We start from the raw sequence: 17,719 nt of genomic DNA on the forward strand, positions 1-17,719 counted from the left end.
CACGGATGCTTGCACCACGTGGAGACGCTCACACAAACCACAGAGCTCAGAGTCTGCAGTCTCGTTGCGTTTCCCGAATCTCCGACGGGCACCGGGGACCCATGACGCCCGGGGATGCCGTGCGCCGGGTCAGCTCGTCCTGCCACTGAGGGCACTGCAGCCGGTCCGTCCTCAGAGGAGGACAGACGGACATGGGGGCTCAGCTTTACTGGGTCAGCGAGCCACGGGCACTGATGGAGGAGGGCCAGGGCTCACACACAGGACGGCCGCTCAGAGCAGGGCGGGCCACCCGGCCTCGCTCACAGCAAAGCAGGGTGGGAAGCGGAGCCCTGAACTCAGGCCGGCTCCAGGCAGCCTCGCTCCGGTCTCCCGCCCAGGACTCTGACTTGTCCCTCGCCCAGGTCAGGCCTCTGGGTCACCGAGTCCCTGAAGCTGCCGGCGAACAGGGGCCCGGGCTGTGCTGGGATCCCCACCTGGAAACCAGGAAATGCCACAGCCGCCAGGGCCTGCCCGAAGCTCGCACAGGCTGGCGCTCGTCACTCCGATGCGTGCACATATAGGTTTCACTGTGGACAGGACGGGAGGGGCTCAGCCACAGGCCCTCCCAGGGGCACGCGTGCGCTGAGGGGCCGAGGCGGGCGGGCGTCCTGCTCCGGGCAGCGGGCGGTGGCGTCGTCCTGCCCGTGGGCGCTACCGGGCCTTCTGCAGCTCTTGGCGCAGCCAGGCCGGCAGGGGCTGGCCGAGCCGGTGCAGCAGCCGGGAGAGCTCCACGTTGTGGTCCCGGTAGTAGCCGGACAGGAAGGCTCTGGCCTGGGGGCAAAGGGAGAGAGGAGGCTGAGCGCGCGTCCTGTCATGAGAAGAGACCGCACGGCCTGTTCCTTGAGGGGCTGTGGCAGTCAGGCGGCTGCAAAGACGTGTCTGTGTGTGTCTCCTCGGATGTCACTCATTTTCACCTTTGAAAGTGTTCGGGGCAGAATGGACTATGGGCCCAGCCGCAGTGACCAGAACTGTGGGCCCCCCTCTGTCACCGGACGGCTCTGCTCTGAGTAGAAAGCACCTCCTCACCTGCTGGGAGTCGTCCGCCTGGGACAGGGCGCTCACCTGGGAACGCGGCCCATCCTCCTTCCGAGAACTGCCCAGCACGACGGAGAGACCGCCCACGTCGGGGCTGAGACGTTCTAGTCCCGGAGGCACCTGCTCTTTACTGCTCTTTATACCCCCAGCCCCTATGCCTGCGATCTGGTCCCGGGCGCCCCGAGGTGCCCGCCCTCTGCGACCCCCCCAGCCCCTATGCCTGCGATCTGGTCCCGGGCGCCCCGAGGTGCCTGCCCTCTGCGACCCCCCCACCCCCCCTCCCCAGCCCCTATGCCTGTGATCTGGTCCCGGGCGCCCCGAAGTGCCTGCCCTCTGCGACACGCCCCCCCCCCCCCCCCCCCCAGCCGCATGACTTGTAACCTATAAGATTATCCCGGTCACTTCCCCATGCCTGTAACTCCTACCCCATATGAGCAGCTGGCTTATTGGGGGGGCAGATGTCTGTGGGTGACCTGCTGCTCCCCCTGCTGCCGGCAGGACTGGGATAAGCGCTCACATAGGATCCAACCCTGTCTCTGCGGAATCGGCTCAGGAGTGACCGGCGCCGGCCCCTTGGTTGTCTGGTTACAAAAGCATCTGGCGGACGCGTAGCTGGAAATGAGACCAGGTCCAGGCGGGCCGGCTGCGGCTCCTTCACCAAGTGCCCCGTTTAGGGCGGGATGGGTGACGTCCACGGGGAGAGACTGAGGGGTCCTCTGATGCTACAGAGGAGCCGGGGATGGGGCAGGTCTGATACCAACTCCACAGGCCTCGCTGGACAAACACAGACACTTCCATGGAATGTGTCACTTTCTGTGACGTTGGGCCGTGGCATAAAAATAAAAAATCCTAAAAACGGAAATCCATGTTTAAAGAAATCACTTGTGATGTTACAAAAACATTTCCTATCTTTTTTTTGGGACCAAAATAGATTTTCAAAAATCATCAAGAACTTTCTACTCCAAACAATGCCAGGTCTCGTCATGGAGATCAGTCCTTGTTCCTCGCCGGCCGCGGGGGTCGGGCCTTCCAGATGGAGGGCCACACACCAGGGTTCCCCCACAGACCCATGGCCCTCGCTTATGCTTTCTTTTATTTCTGGAAAACAGCAAGTTCACCCCTGGGTTCCTGTCCGGGTGCCACCTGCCTCACCCTATAGCCAGGGAGCTCTGCGTCCCTGACGGAAGGGCAGGGAGGAACGGCCCCCCCTGAGTGCAGGCACCAACAGCCTTGTTTTCCGTCTGGTCAAAGTCACCCTCCCTCGTGAGCCCGTCCCAGTAATTTATCGCAAATGAACCTCTTTCTTCATGCAAACTCCCCGCGCGCCTCCCGTCCGCTGGGAGGGGACTCGGAACAACCACACTCCTGGCGCACGCGCACCGGTGTTTCCTCACATGTCCTCCCTGGACCCCGATGGCACAGCCTTCACCTCAGGATCAGCAGCTTGCAGAAGTGGGAATGTTACACTGACGTCTTGCAGGTTAAAGTGATTTCGGAAGCCCATTGACATTCTCAAGTTCAAGGTTCTAGTTTGAGGACCTCCCGGTCCCTCTGTTTCCATAGTAACGCCTGCATCACTCCATCCCTCCCTTGCCCGCCTTGCCTGGGAGGGATGCTCGTGGTCTCTGCTCGGAGGCTCATTGCTTCCCGACCCCCGAGCCTCCTCAGAGCGGCCCTCTGCCCAGAGACTCCCCTGCTTCCTGTAGAGCGCCCCGCTCCCCGTGTCTTATCACAGACAAGGGGCCATAACTAGCTCACCCCCCTCAATCTGGTCCAGGACTGTTGTATCCTCTCTGATATCCTGGCAGAATAAGAAATAGACATGTGGTCTCTGTTGCGTCTCCAATACAGAGCTCCTAAAACGGAACATCCCAGGTGAGAGTGACCATGTCTTCTGTCAGGTGAAGAGGGGGGCGTGTGAATCTCACCCAGGATGGGGCTGGCTGCTGGGAGAACCCAAGTGCACAGGATGTAGGAACTCGATCCCCACCCCGACCCCTGGGAGGAGAGAGGGGTGAGGTGGCATAGATCCCAGGCCAGGGAGGGCCTCAGTCCTGCCTGTAAGGAAGCCGCCACCGACACCCGATAAGAGGGACCAGCGAGCTCCGTGTGGTGAAGCAGAAAGATGTGGGGAGAGGGGGCACCCCGAGGCATGGACGCCCTGCCCCTCCCCACATGGCCCTGTGTTCCTCTCCCATCTGACGTCCTCGGATAATAAACGGGTGAGTCCCGTGTTTCTCTGAGTTCTGGGAGCCGCTCCAGCGAATTAATGAAACCCAGGGAGGGGCGTGGGGACCCCTGACTTACAGCCGGTGGGTCAGAAGCACAGGTGAGCCCCGGGGGCTGGGACGGCCTCTGAGGGGGCGGGGAGGGCCGCCTTGCAGGACTGAGCCCTGAGCTGCGGTGGGCGGTGTGGAGTGAGCCGGGCTGTAGGACACCGGCCGGGGCCAGCACTGCCTGTCGGCGGGGAGAAGCCTCCCGTCTCGGTGGGGGCCTCCACGGCTTGGCTCAGCCCATGCACAGAGCAGGCGCTGGGTGTGCATTTACTATGTACAGTAAGTGTGATGCTCACACATGTTATCCAGCCACATGTCTGGTAACCCGTGTGAGTACTTCACACGTCTGGAGCGGTTCCTGTCCGGTGAGCATCTCTGCCCTCACTCCTGTGACGGTGTGTGCGTGGCTGTGCCCGCGATTCTAAAACCAGGGAGACCTACCTGGGGGTCCATGGGCGGGTACTTCCGGCCTTTGCTTTTTCCAAGGCATTTGGTCTTCCCTCCTTCCAGCAGTTGGCACCAAAAGCCCTTTTGGGGGTCAAACCTACAAAAGACCACACGTGGACGCGATCAGAGAGACTGCTTACAAAGGACGGGAATCGGTGCGGTGGCCTCCCGTGGGGACGGGGCACTGGGCAGCCAGGGCGCCCAGGTGTGTCACTCGCACCTACACATAGTGAGTGAGTTGACCTGAGGACCTGAGAGTCTAATGAAATCCAGTAAACACCATGTTATTACAGTGGGCCTCTTTTCGTTTCTGGAACTTAATTCGAGAAGTGACTTGTTCAAAAATGGAATAATTTTTCCCTTAGAAAGACTGTAAATGGAATTAATCCATCCCAGACCCCCACCTGATCCGTGTTAACCTCTCTCACACACAGTGCTTGCCTAATGGGCTGGTTAATTTATAAACAAACACTTCTTTTCTTAAACTTATCGAACCACCCCTACTGGCCTTACAGGAATGTTCCTGTATCACTGCCCCGAAAAGCAATCACAGCCTAACTGCTTCTCCTTCACCCAAATCAACACCAGGTCTTCTACCCCCTCAAGGGCCTGTGACTGCAGTTGTGTGAGCACGTTCACACCTTCACACCATCAGCACTTGCAAGAGCCTCTTCATGTTTTAAAATTGTGCTCATCGCCAGCAACAAAGGCACTCTCTCCTTTGCTAGCTGGGCCACACGCTTTTTGTCTGCCGAGGTGTCAGCTTGGAAGGGTTATCAGGTCAAAAACGGAAGATGTGGTTGACAACCGAGACATTTTTTTCTGTGAACAACTTGGTCGAGAACCGAACTGTTCGAGACGGGAGACATTCGAGAAACGAGGTGGACTGTATCTATTTTAGCATATTTGTACTGTCATGGAAAAACACATACATCTTTAGTCCAATCTTACATTAAAGTTATTAATTCCATGCTTTCCTTATTCACCCATAAAAGATCAAGGCCTAATCATCAAAACTGCAGCCCATGATGGAAGACCTTCAGAATGTGCATCCTCACCGTGATTCTCTGCCCAAGAAAACCAACATCTCTGAGATCATTCCATGGAATTCAGGGTGGGCAAAAGTAGGGTTACAGTTGTGAGTACTGCAAACACAGAGTTTATTCTTGTGTTATTACCTATTAATTACTGTATTTTTTCCCATACAAACAACTGTAAACTGACTTTTGCCCCACCCTGTATATTAAAATGACATAATGTAATAGAAATAAAATTCTGTGAATACAAACATGAATGAAACACTCTAATTTGGAAGAATACTGTATATTTTTACAGTTCAAAAGGTTTATACCTTTTAAGGAGAGAATTAAAGGTGTAAAAGACGCCCGGCCGGCGTGGCTCAGTGGTTGAGTGTCGACCTATGAACTAAGAGGTCACGGTTCGATTCCCATCAGGGCACATGCCTGGGTTGCGGGCTTGATCCCCAGTGTGGGGCGAGCGGGAGGCAGCCGATCCATGATTCTCTCTCATCATTGATGTTTCCATCTCTCTCCCTTCCTCTCTGAGGTCCATAAAAACACATTTAAAAAGTGTAAAATGCAGTGTGTATGTTTGAGCACAGTGAGCCGGGCGAGGGGGCGGTTGGAGAACCTCACTCCTGTTGAAGCAGGGGACCCCAGCAGGGGCTCAGGTCCCTGGGACCCCAGGTTTCTAACTTGCTTTGCTCCCAGGGCTGCAGGAAGTGACAGGAGAAACGAGGTGTGGCCTCGCTCATTTGTTTAACCTCCAAATGGAAGCAACTGAAAAGGAGAATTTCTGCTCAGGACTAACAAGGCAGGAAAAGTGAAAGCGTGAGCCGACGAGGAGAGGCGTGCTCACTGCATCGCTCGGGACCGTGGCGCGCACAGAACACGGGAAGGCGCGCAGTCCTGCTGCTCAGCAGATGTTCCGGAGGATGGAGCCCAATTGCCTGGGATGCAAAGTTAATTAGCGGCGGCGTCTTTCGCTGCCCTGGGCCTTCGCTAAGACACCCGCGCCTGCTGCTCACCTCTGCTCACGTGAGCTTCCCAGTCCCCTGCCCAGCCTGTTATCAGAGACGCGGCCCTGGCGGTCCAGGCTGCCCGCGTCCATGTTATCAATTAGAATTAAATACATCGCGGGGCAAACGGGTACAGGAAGGCAGGGCCATTTCCGATCTGGGCTTTTCAATCCGCTCCTTCCCATCACAGTCCTGCCTCCAGCTGAGTTTTCGTTAATTTCCCAATGGGGGCGGCAATGACAATTCAGCCGGCTGCGCAGGACAGGATGGGACGCGGCCGTGTGGTGCCCCAACAGCATTGCTGCCCGAGTAAGAAGGGTTAACTACGATGAAACACAGCTCTGGCAACGGAGCCAAGTGTTTGTAGGCGCTGCTCTCAGGTGTGCAGGTCCCTGCTCCCCACAGCGGCTCAGCACCTGAGGAGAGAGGACCCCGGAAGCCCGCGGGGCCTCTTCAGAGGGGCTGTCATCCCCTCGAATCCTCACTGCTCTGCCGTCCTGGTTCCCTGACTGCATCGCCGGCGCCCGGCCGCCCAGGGCCTAGCGTCCATCCTCTCTGGGGGACAGGATGCAGTGCTTCCTGGCGTGTTCCCTGTGCACGGACTGTGAGAGGAAGACACGAGGCTCCTCAGAGGCAGCTGGACAGCTTTTAGGATGTGAGGCAGTTGCCACCCATGGCCTCCCACTGCCTGGAGCAGCACGGCGGTTGTTGATGTTTCCGATGGCTGAGCGCGTTAGAAACCGCCTGCTCTGAGCTTGTTTGCCCGCTCCCTTCCCCGGGAGGGCTTGGCAGGCTTACAGAACCTGCAGCTGCTGGTGGTGAACAGGATGAAAGCGTTTCCTCAAGTGCTGCCAGGAGGCGGAGGCCGGCCTCGCCCAGAGCGAAGATGCGCTGCGGGTCAGGGGTGCTGGCCCTGGGGGAGCGCTGATGCCGGGTCAGGGGTGCTGGCCCTGGGGGAGCGCTGATGCCGGGTCAGGGGTGCTGGCCCTGGGGGAGCGCTGATGCCGGGTCAGGGGTGCTGGCCCTGGGGGAGCGCTGCTGGGTCAGGGGTGCTGGCCCTGGGGGAGCGCTGCGGGTCAGGGGTGCTGGCCCTGGGGGAGCGCTGATGCCAGGTCAGGGTGCTGGCCCTGGGGGAGCGCTGCTGGGTCAGGGGTGCTGGCCCTGGGGGAGCGCTGATGCCGGGTCAGGGGTGCTGGCCCTGAGGGAGCGCTGATGCCGGGTCAGGGGTGCTGGCCCTGGGGGAGCGCTGATGCCGGGTCAGGGTGCTGGCCCTGGGGGAGCGCTGATGCCGGGTCAGGGGTGCTGGCCCTGGGGGAGCGCTGATGCCGGGTCAGGGGTGCTGGCCCTGGGGGAGCGCTGCTGGGTCAGGGGTGCTGGCCCTGGGGGAGCGCTGATGCCGGGTCAGGGGTGCTGGCCCTGGGGGAGCGCTGCCCGTGCTGGTGGCTCTGCGTGCAGGTAGCAGCTCCTCAGGGCTGCTCCCCAGACGGGGAGCCACCCAATCTCATTACTGCTTCTCCGTCCGCCCAGGACCCTCTCGCGCTAATTGATAACCAGCTGCCAGGGCCCGGGAGTTATGTGGTCAGGCTCGTTAGACGTCGGTCTAACATCGACTAGGCTTCCTCTCCGGCCTGGGAGGGAGGCCAGTGCCCTCCTTTACCTGCAGTGTGCGCTGGCTTCAGCAGGTTTCCTTTGTGTTTGTCCTGTTTACGTTTTTTCACTTTTCATTACACAAGGACAGGGTTTTATTCCCCAAGCTGACTGCACTGATGCCTCTCCAACCACATCCCTTTGAGCAGGAGACTCCCCCACCCCCCGTGGACGTGGGCTCCCCCTCCTCCCGTGGACTTGGGCTCCCCCTCCTCCCGTGGACATGGGCTCCCCCTCCCCCCGTGGACTTGGGCTCCCCCTCCCCCTATGGACTTGGGCTCCCCCTCCCCCTATGGACTTGGGCTCCCCCTCCTCCCGTGGACTTGGGCTCCCCCTCCCCCCATGGACTTGGGCTCCCCCTCCCTCTATGGACTTGGCTCCCCCTCCTCCCGTGGACTTGGGCTCCCCCTCCTCCCGTGGACTTGGGCTCCCCCTCCCTCTATGGACTTGGGCTCCCCCTCCCCCCGTGGACTTGGGCTCCCCCTCCCCCTATGGACTTGGGCTCCCCCTCCCCCCGTGGACTTGGGCTGGCTATGGTGACTGGGGTGTAATCAACAGAGCATGGCATCAGTGGTGCTGTGTGACCTGTGGGCGAGCCCCGGGAACCCTGGCTGTCTGGGAGCACTCAGAGCCCAGATCCACCCTCAGAGCCCTGCCAGCATAGAGAGAAAGCCCTGTGAGCCCTCTGGCTGAACTTGGCCTCTGATCCACACCCATCCAACAGACAGAGATGTGAGTGAGGACATGAAGGAAGAGTGAGGTTCAAGGTGGCAAAGGTCCTGAGTCACCTCCTCCAAGGGTTGCGGGATAACTCCTCTGTAGGGACCTGGGGGCGGGGGCGGGGGAAGAGCCTCCACCAGTGGGAGGACAGGCAGACACTCTGGCTGGGGACAGACAACACGCCTGGGCCACAGACCTGAAACCCATGGAGGGCGGCCCGCAGACGGTGAAGTAGAGGAATGTGTTGATGAGCTGGGACACAAAGCAATGGAACTCCCCAGAGCAACAAATTAAAATAAACTTCCAAAAAGTGAAGAGACCTGAAGGGACCTTGGGGACAGCAAGTGGAATAACGTTCACAATGTAAAGGTCCCGGAACCAGACAACTTCCCCGGCGAGTTCTTCCAAAGAAGATCCCAATCCCTCTCAGACTCTTCTGCAACATCAAAGAGGAGAGAGAGCTTGCTCATTTTATAAGGCTCACATTATCCCGACCTCAAACCAGGCAAGGACACAGAGAAACAGAATTATAGGCCCGTGTCCCTGGAGAACGCAGATGCAGAAATCCCCAACAAATCCAACAAGACGTGAACAGGATCAATCCCACCAGGATCAAGTGGGACTGAGTCCTGGGAGACAAGGACGGTTCGACCCTCACAGTCCATGCACTTTCCCAAAACACAGAGCCAACCAATGAACACAGGGACGCTTCAGGGTACAAGGTTAATATTTGGAAATCTGTGGCATTTCTATACACAAATCATGAGCCATTGGAAAGAGATCAAGAAAACAAACCCATTCATTATTGCATCTGAAAGAATAAAATACTTAGGACTACATTTAACCAAGGAGGTGAGTGACCTGTACACTGAAAAGTAGCTTCCAGAAGATTCTAGTCCCCAGACATTCAGGTCACATTCAGAAGTCCACGTCTTCCCAACGGTGGCCCTAGGCGTGATGAGCAGAGACAAGCTGTCTCCATTCCCAGCCCACAGAATCCACAAGCCAATAACATGGCCGTGGCTCCATACTGGTGGGCTTAGGAATGACCCCTCGTGCAGCAGCAGATCATTGGACATAAGCCATGATTCTTTCTGATCTGGTTACCTCGTTTAATGAATACAGAGTAAACCCAAAATCCACCTGGCAGGTGTGGCTCAGTGCTTGAGTGTCAACCTACAGGTAAGAACCAGGAGGTCAGGGTTCAATTCCAGTCAGGGCACAAGCCCACGTTGCAGGCTCCATCCCCAGTGTGGGGCGTGCAGGAGGCAGCCGATCAATGATTCTCTTTCATCACTGATGTCTCTCTCTCTCTCTCTCTCTCTCTCTCTCTCTCTCTCTCTCTCTCTCCCCCTCTGCCTTCCTCTCTGAAATCAATAAACATATTTAAAACAAGAAAAAAGAAATCTGCCCAATGTCAAGGACCTCGTGATGCCATCGGGGCTCTGTTCTTGCCCCGTAGACCCCGCAGAGGAGAGACTGACCTTTCACCTTTATAGCCTCCGCTCCTGGTGATGGAAAAAGTGGACTTAACCAACCTTTCCTGGGAAGAGGTCACAAAAAAGGCAGACACTCGTGGATAAGGAGGAGGCTCCCCTGAGGTCTCTTGAGGGGCACAATGAGGTGTAAAAGCGTCTCTCGTGCTAATGGTGCGGGCCCAACTGCACCCCATTCCCCACCCCGGGATCACTTATGACGGCAACTGATGGGCGCGCCGGCGAGCATGAGGCAGACTCACGTCAGTGCTTCCGAGTAGTTGTAACGCGGCGTCACTCCCAGAAACTTCTGGACGCCGTCCATCACAGCAGCCGGGTCGGACCTCAGCTGCTGTCCATCAATAATCAGCAACTGCAAAGGCAAAAACAGTCACTTAGTGAGGAACAGAGCGAAATTAACTAGACTGAGCTGCCTCGCTGGACCTCGGTGACCTGAACCAGCGGGTTAACCGGCACTACACGGAATGCAGGTGCCGCCGGTGCCTCCAGCGGGTTAACCGGCACTACACGGAATGCAGGTGCCGCCGGTGCCTCCAGCGGGTTAACCGGCACTACACGGAATGCAGGTGCCGCCGGTGCCTCCAGCGGGTTAACCGGCACTGCACGGAATGCATGGTGATGTTACGACTCGGTGTCTCCAAATGAACAATTAGATTGCTGGAGGCCCATTCAGAGCCCTTGGGAAACCTGACTAAGTCAGAGAGAACCGCAGACTCCTCTTCGTTTAGTGGCTCCAAGGAAACAGGGCTCTCCACGTGCCGTGAGCTCAGGTAATCCCCAGCCCACAAAGCCCCTGAGCCACCCTGGAGCCCAGGGTGGAGAGCCTGGGGGTACGGATGGAGATCACCCCGTTCTCCTCGCAGACCCTGGCGAGGACGCAGCTTCTGGCCACGCCCAACCGGGAATGAGGGGGTAAGCAGGGCGGACACTGTCCTGCCATCCGCACTCCTGGCTCCGTCCCACCTTTCTGGGCGTCCGTGGGGACAGACAGCATGTGGGTAAGTGCGTGCATGGCGTTCCGTCAGCGTGTGGTCCCTGAGTCTCCGGTGTGAGGACCGACCACGTTGGGACTGGCCACTGTCCTCAGGGAGACCCGAGAATGTGTTCCATGCCACCGACCCCATTTGAACAACATGATCGACATTAGACATGTCTGTGACTATGAATTGCTACCTGTGGCCGTGTTACCATAAGCTCCCACGTGTAAGACGTCCGCCCCCATGTGTAAGACGGCCCCCACTTTTCCAACCCAAAATTAAGAAATCGATATTTTAAACATTTTGCTGGTTTTCCTCTCAAGGCCTTCTTCCTTTTTGGCACCTTAAGGAGTTGTTCTTCCTGTTTTCTCCACGGTCTGATCAGACACTCAGTGGGAGGAGTCCAAATGGTCTCTCTGCAGCTCTATTTCCATGCTCTTTTGCGGAGCTGATTACATTTAGTGAGAATTTTGCAGAGTAAGACAATCGCTTACTGGTATTTATCTTTTTATTTTTTGACATCTCTCCACCTCCACCTCCAACTATGGCATCAGCTGACATCAATAACAATAAGGCTCGTGATTGGAGGAAGCCTGTTTGACAAGGTATGGGCCGCTACGCACCCGTGCGGCTTCCTCCTCAGCTGATTTTTGTGTATAAGATGCCCCTCTGTTTTCAGTCTAACGATTTTAGAAAAAAATAGTGGCTTATACACGGAAAAATATGGTAATTCCCATTTTCTTTTAAATATATTTTTATTGGTTTCAGAGAGGAAGGGAGAGGGAGAGAGAGATGGAAACATCAATGATGAGAGAGAATCATGGATCAGCTGCCTCCTGCACGCCCCCTACTGAGGATAGAGCCCACAACCCGGGCATGTGCCCTGACAGGAATCAAACCCTGGACCCTTCAGTCCACAGGCCGGCGCTCTATCCACTGAGCCACACCAGCTAGGGCTCCCACGTTGCCTGTCAGATCAGCCCCATCCTGACACAGCGGACAGAGGCGGTCGGTGTCGGGACGCTACCTGAGAGGCCGCGAAGTGGGCCAGCCACCGCTCGATGTGCACGGCGTACCAGCCCGGCACCAGGCAGCGCCTCTGCAGGGCCTTCAGGTCGGACGGGGCCCCCGGGCCGGTCGTGATCACTTCGTAGAAGTTAAACCGCAGGGCGGCTGGGTCTTCATGCGACCGCTGGTGCTGTAACAGAAAAGCCGCTGTACGGTTAACGCCTCCCTGCCCGCACAGGTGTACATGCGTGTGTGTGTGATGTGTGTGCCTCCCTCATGTCACAGACAAACGATGGGTCGGTTCTAGAATAAAAATGATGGTGAAACCGCGTGGAAACGGAAACCCAGCCCCAACCTCGCCCTGGCTTTTGCCTCTGATTCCAGAATCTGCCTCCGCAGACCTGTCCCAGCAGGGCCAGCGCCCTCTGCTGGTCCCGCCGAGCACGGCCACCAACTGGCCACAGGACAGCCTCCCCCACCCACACCGGACTCTTCACAGGACACAGAAGGGCCTCCCTTAATGTCCTCGGGAGGTTCCTGGGACTGCGGCCACACGCGGTAGGTCCCGGGGCATCGCACCCAGAGCCAACGAGAGGACAATGGGCAGAACAGCGTTACCCCAGGACCCGGGGCCCGCAGGGGAGGCTCGTCCCCACTTGGCCCTGTTTCCACCGGGTTCTGGTGACTTCAGCCCCTGGGCCCCTCCTGATCCTGCCCGCCCCCCGCCCCCCCATTCCACCTGCTGTCCTTGCACCCGGCCCCCGCTCCGTTCCCAGGGCGACCGAGCTCCCAGGACCCGCCGCACCTGGTACCAGGAGTAGGCCCTGTCGGAGGGGTCGATGAGGATGGTGATGAGCTTGGCCTTGGGGACCAGGGAGGCCGCCCGCTTGGGAGCTTCTTCCGAGTGGAAGTAGTTGGCGCTCTTTTCAAACAGGAAGTCGCTGGTGACGTTGGCCGGCGTTGGGAAAAAGTCCATGTACCTGCAGGCGGAGAGAGACCGCGTGACCTCCCGCCAGAGGGGGCTGTGACTCACCGCAGCTTTCCCATTCCTTCCGGCCCGTTTCCGAGCGGTGTGCGCACTGCCCAGCACTGGCTGGCTGTGTGGCTGCTGGGATGCGCATCCCTTAGATGTCCTCGCTGTTTTGTGCTGTCAAAAGCCAGATGCAGAGACAGCAAGCGTCCCCGTGGCAGGCAGCAGAGGACACCCTATTGCCACGTAAACATTTTAAAATAGCAAATGGATGTTTGCAGACTTGAATGCAAACTTCCTCCACTGAGATCAGAGCGAACAGGACTTAAATCGGAGAAGCCAAGAGCGCTGGACAGACCCCGGGCTCTGAGCTCGCACCCCTGTGTCAGAGGAGAGAGCTCCCCCTCTGAGCTCGCACCCCTGTGTGGGAGGGGACAGCCCCCCTCTGAGCTCGCACCCTGCGGGCTGGGGGTGCCCTCCCGTGGACCAGGACCCGGGCGCCGCACTCCTCCATGGTGGGAAGTCCCTCTGTGTGGGTGTCAGGGAGTCAGTAAGTCCAGAGGTTAGTTCGGCGAGGCTTTAATTGTGCGGGTCGCCCCCTCACAGCTCACCCCTTCCCTAGCCTGGCCGCCTGCAGGAGGAGCAGTGACTGCGAGGAGGACACGGTCTCCCTGACGTTGCTCTGCTTCCCGCCCTGAAGGCCTGAGGGGCCGCAGCTCCGCGGACACCGGCTCCGTTCCTCACGCGCTGCTCTGGCCGCTGCCTGTGATCCCAGACCCCACGCAGGGTTTACAGGGGATCCACAGCCGGGTCCCAGGGCGAGGGCGCGTCTCTACCGAGGGGAGCGGACCAGCTCCTGTGAGGCCCACTCAGCCCCGGGCTCTGACCTGACCTGCTCCTGGGGGGCGGGGGGGGGGGGGTGAGGGGGGAGACTTGGCAGCAATTCCCGCCTCAGCTGCAGGGGGAGGCCTGCGGGGCCTGTCCTCAGGGGACCCGCGCCCCCAGGCCTGGGACCTGGGCCAGGGCCTAATCCCTAGACAACGGGACGGAGCTGGGAGAGCCGGGAGCAGGTCCCCACGCCCGGCTCCTTCTATGTCAGCTCAGGAACAAGACGGAGCGAGCCTTTCTTCAAATGCGTCTCATGAACAGCATAACTGGTGAACGGAGTGGACCCAGAGCCATGGAAGCAGGGAACAGAGTGTGGAACCTCAGAGGGAAGGGGGGGAGGGGGGACAGGGGATGGGGGCGTCGTCAACCAAAGACCTTGTGTGCATAGATGCATGGCCCACGGGCATGCGGGGTGGTGGGGGCGGGGGTGGGGGCGGGGGTGGGTTGGACTGGGCCAATGGGGGAAAGAGAGGGAATATGTAAAACTTTCAACAATAAAGCTTAAAAAAGATAAAAAATGTTTTCAAATGCAAAGTAATATTCCTCTTATGCCCTTGTGTGACGGGCAGGGATTTGTGTGACGGGAGAAATGGGGTCTGTGTGATGGGAGGGATGGGGTTTGTGTGACGGGAGGGATGGGGTCTGTGTGATGGGAGGGATGGGGTCTGTGTGACGGGAGGGATGGGGTCTGTGTGATGGGAGGGATGGGTTCTGTGTGACGGGAGGGATGGGGTTTGTGTGATGGGAGGGATGGGGTCTGTGTGATGGGAGGGATGGGGTTTGTGTGAAGGGAGGGATGGGGTTTGTATGACGGGAGGGATGGGGTTTGTGTGACGGGAGGAATGGGGTCTGTGTGATGGGAGGGATGGGTTCTGTGTGATGGGAGGGATGGGGTTTGTGTGACGGGAGGGATGGGGTCTGTGTGACGGGAGGGATGGGGTCTGTGTGATGGGAGGGATGGGGTCTGTGTGAAGGGAGGGATGGGGTTTGCTTGACGGGAGGGATGGGGTTCTGTGTGATGGGAGGGATGGGTTCTGTGTGACGGGAGGGATGGGGTCTGTGTGATGGGAGGGATGGGGTCTGTGTGATGGGAGGGATGGGGTTTGTGTGACGGGAGGGATGGGGTTTGCTTGACGGGAGGGATGGGGTTCTGTGTGATGGGAGGGATGGGGTCTGTGTGACGGGAGGGATGGGGTCTGTGTGATGGGAGGGATGGGGTCTGTGTGATGGGAGGGATGGGGTGTGTGTGACGGGAGGGATGGGGTCTGTGTGATGGGAGGGATGGGGTCTGTGTGACGGGAGGGATGGGGTCTGTGTGACGGGAGGGATGGGGTCTGTGTGACGGGAGGGATGGGGTCTGTGTGACGGGAGGGATGGGGTCTGTGTGACGGGAGGGATGGGGTGTGTGTGACGGGAGGGATGGGGTCTGTGTGATGGGAGGGATGGGTTCTGTGTGATGGCAGGGATGGGGTGTGTGTGACAGCAGGGATGGGGTCTATGTGATGGGAGGGATGGGTTCTGTGTGATGGCAGGGATGGGGTTTGTGTGACGGGAGGGATGGGGTCTGTGTGATGGCAGGGATGGGGTCTGTGTGATGGGAGGGATGGGGTCTGTGTGACTGCAGGGATGGGGTCTGTGTGGTGGGAGGGATGGGGTCTGTGTGACGGCAGGGATGGGGTCTGTGTGATGGCAGGGATGGGGTCTGTGTGATGGGAGGGATGGGGTCTGTGTGACGGGAGGGATGGGGTCTGTGTGACGGCAGGGATGGGGTCTGTGTGACGGCAGGGATGGGGTCTGTGTGACGGGCAGGGATGGGGTTTGAGTAATGGGAGGGATGGGGTCTGTGTGATGGCAGGGATGGGGTCTGTGTGATGGGAGGGATGGGGTCTGTGTGACAGCAGGGATGGGGTCTGTGTGGTGGGAGGGATGGGGTCTGTGTGACGGGAGGGATGGGGTCTGTGTGATGGGAGGGATGGGGTTTGTGTGATGGCAGGGATGGGGTTTGTGTGATGGGAGGGATGGGGTCTGTGTGACGGGAGGGATGAGGTGTGTGTGACGGGAGGGATGGGGTCTGTGTGACGGGAGGGATGGGGTCTGTGTGACGGCAGGGATGGGGTCTGTGTGACGGCAGGGATGGGGTCTGTGTGACGGGCAGGGATGGGGTCTGTGTGACGGGAGGGATGGGGTCTGTGTGACGGGAGGGATGGGGTCTGTGTGACGGCAGGGATGGGGTTCTGTGTGATGGGAGGGATGGGGTTTGAGTGATGGGAGGGATGGGGTCTGTGTGATGGGAGGGATGGGGTCTGTGTGACGGGAGGGATGGGGTCTGTGTGACGGCAGGGATGGGGTCTGTGTGACGGGCAGGGATGGGGTTCTGTGTGATGGGAGGGATGGGGTCTGTGTGACGGGAGGGATGGGGTCTGTGTGATGGGCAGGGATGGGGTTCTGTGTGATGGGAGGGATGGGGTGTGTGTGACGGCAGGGATGGGGTTCTGTGTGATGGGAGGGATGGGGTTTGTGTGACGGGAGGGATGGGGTCTGTATGACGGACAGGGATGGGGTTTGTGTGACAGGAGGGGTGGGGCTCTGGGAACCTGCGTTATTGCCACGGCAAATCTCAGCTCACGTCATCACAACAGCCCCGGTCTCTGCGGCTGATGAAGACACACCACACGTCACAGGGTCTAGAATAAAACCCCCTCCCGATGTGTCTGTCACCTGGGAGACACAGTATACATCCAGTTAAAACGTTCTAGGCCAGGCATGTCAAACTTCATTTATTTGGCCCGTGTTAGCCTTTGAGTTTGACATGCTTGTTCTAGGCACAGTGACGGTGAAACAATAATACGAGCAACAAGGATTTTAAAGATCCTTATGCATAATTCTTAGGAACAGTATTCCGCAGTCCTCTCTGTTCCCTCACATTCATTTACCAGGACGATGTTATCATCTGGCACCGTCCCCACACATTACGGGCCACGCCGGTTAAGCGGGTTCATTCCTAAGGCACGGTGGTGGGTGACACGGAGTCCGCGGTTCCGCGGGTGCTGCGGGTACCACAGTAGCTCGCCGCGCGTGTGCAGGCGCGATGCATGCGTGTGAGGATTGTCCTCACCAGTCAATCCCCTTGTGGTAGTTGTTCCCGTTGAAGAACTGCACCTCCTCGAAGGTGCGGGGGCTGGGCAGGCTGCCGACGATGGAGGGGTGCATCAGGAGGAACAGGTACAGGGCCGTGGTGCCTGGCGGGAGGGGCGGCGAGAGCAGAGGAGCGTTACTGCAGCGGATCTCCGCTCAAACGCGCATTCAATTCTTTAAAAACTTCTTATTTTTTAATATATTGTTATGGATTTCAGAGAGGAAGGGAGAGGGAGAGAGAGATAGAAACATCAATGAAGAGAGAGAATCATTGATCAGCTGCCTCCTGCACGCCCCCCACTGGGGATGGAGCCCGCAACCCGGGTGTGTGCTCTTGACTGGGACCCTTCAGTCCGCAGGCTGAGGCTGTAGCCACTAAGCCACACCATCCAGGGCGTGACATTCAATTCTTTAAAGAGTCAAAGCAATTTCCCTAAAATCAGTGAGGCGCGTTTCAGGCGACAGCAACCCAAGTTTGTTTTCATGTGTGTCCACGGCTCTGTGGACCTCAACACGTGATCAAATGTCCGTGCTGAGTACGGGCCAAGGCAAGCAGGCTGGCGAAACAGCCGGGAGAACCTCAGAAATCGGGGTTCAGTTCCCTCCTGGGCCGGGCGCGTGGCCACAGCATCAGGGGCGTCCGGCACCGGACCCTGCTGGGTCCCCGATCAATATCGTATCCAGGTCGGTTTAATAAAATCAAACTGTTCAGCAGATGCTGACTGTGCTAGTCTGTGCACATCCCTGCAGTGAAGGCCAGAGCACCTGTGCTGGGCCCGAGCTGAAGGTGTGTACGGGGCCGTGGGTCACGTGACAGGCCTTACCACGCAGGGAGACGGGCCCCACAATGAGAGCAGAGCAGAGAGCTTTCCTGCCCACGAGGAAGTGGGCAGTCAGGGCGGGCTCCCAGGAGGAGGCATGCTCTAAGGTTGGACCTTAGAAACAGGTGTTCTCTGAAAGGCTAAAGCAGGGGGCAGACTTCTGGAAAGATGGCCACTTGAGCGTCCGGCCCTGGCGGGAGGGCAATCTAGTCTGATGAGAGC

The 17,719-nt window shown here is 58.5% G+C and overlaps 1 protein-coding gene across 1 annotated transcript in view; it reads right to left on the minus strand.

Moving 5' to 3' along the window:
* Window positions 1-647: 647 nt before the first annotated feature.
* NDST4 (N-deacetylase and N-sulfotransferase 4) overlaps window positions 648-17,719 on the minus strand; it is a 172,198-nt gene continuing 155,126 nt past the window's right edge. Inside the window, exons 8-13 of the mRNA XM_054716764.1 lie at window positions 16,657-16,780; window positions 12,489-12,663; window positions 11,703-11,873; window positions 9,941-10,050; window positions 3,792-3,894; window positions 648-810 (exon numbers count right to left, since the gene is read on the minus strand). Coding sequence (XP_054572739.1) covers window positions 691-810; window positions 3,792-3,894; window positions 9,941-10,050; window positions 11,703-11,873; window positions 12,489-12,663; window positions 16,657-16,780 — 803 coding nt within the window. The 3' untranslated portion in view covers window positions 648-690. The remainder of the gene's footprint in view (window positions 811-3,791; window positions 3,895-9,940; window positions 10,051-11,702; window positions 11,874-12,488; window positions 12,664-16,656; window positions 16,781-17,719) is intronic.

This window comes from Eptesicus fuscus, chromosome 6 (genome assembly GCF_027574615.1).
Source record: "Eptesicus fuscus isolate TK198812 chromosome 6, DD_ASM_mEF_20220401, whole genome shotgun sequence".
Lineage (NCBI taxonomy): Eukaryota > Metazoa > Chordata > Mammalia > Chiroptera > Vespertilionidae > Eptesicus > Eptesicus fuscus.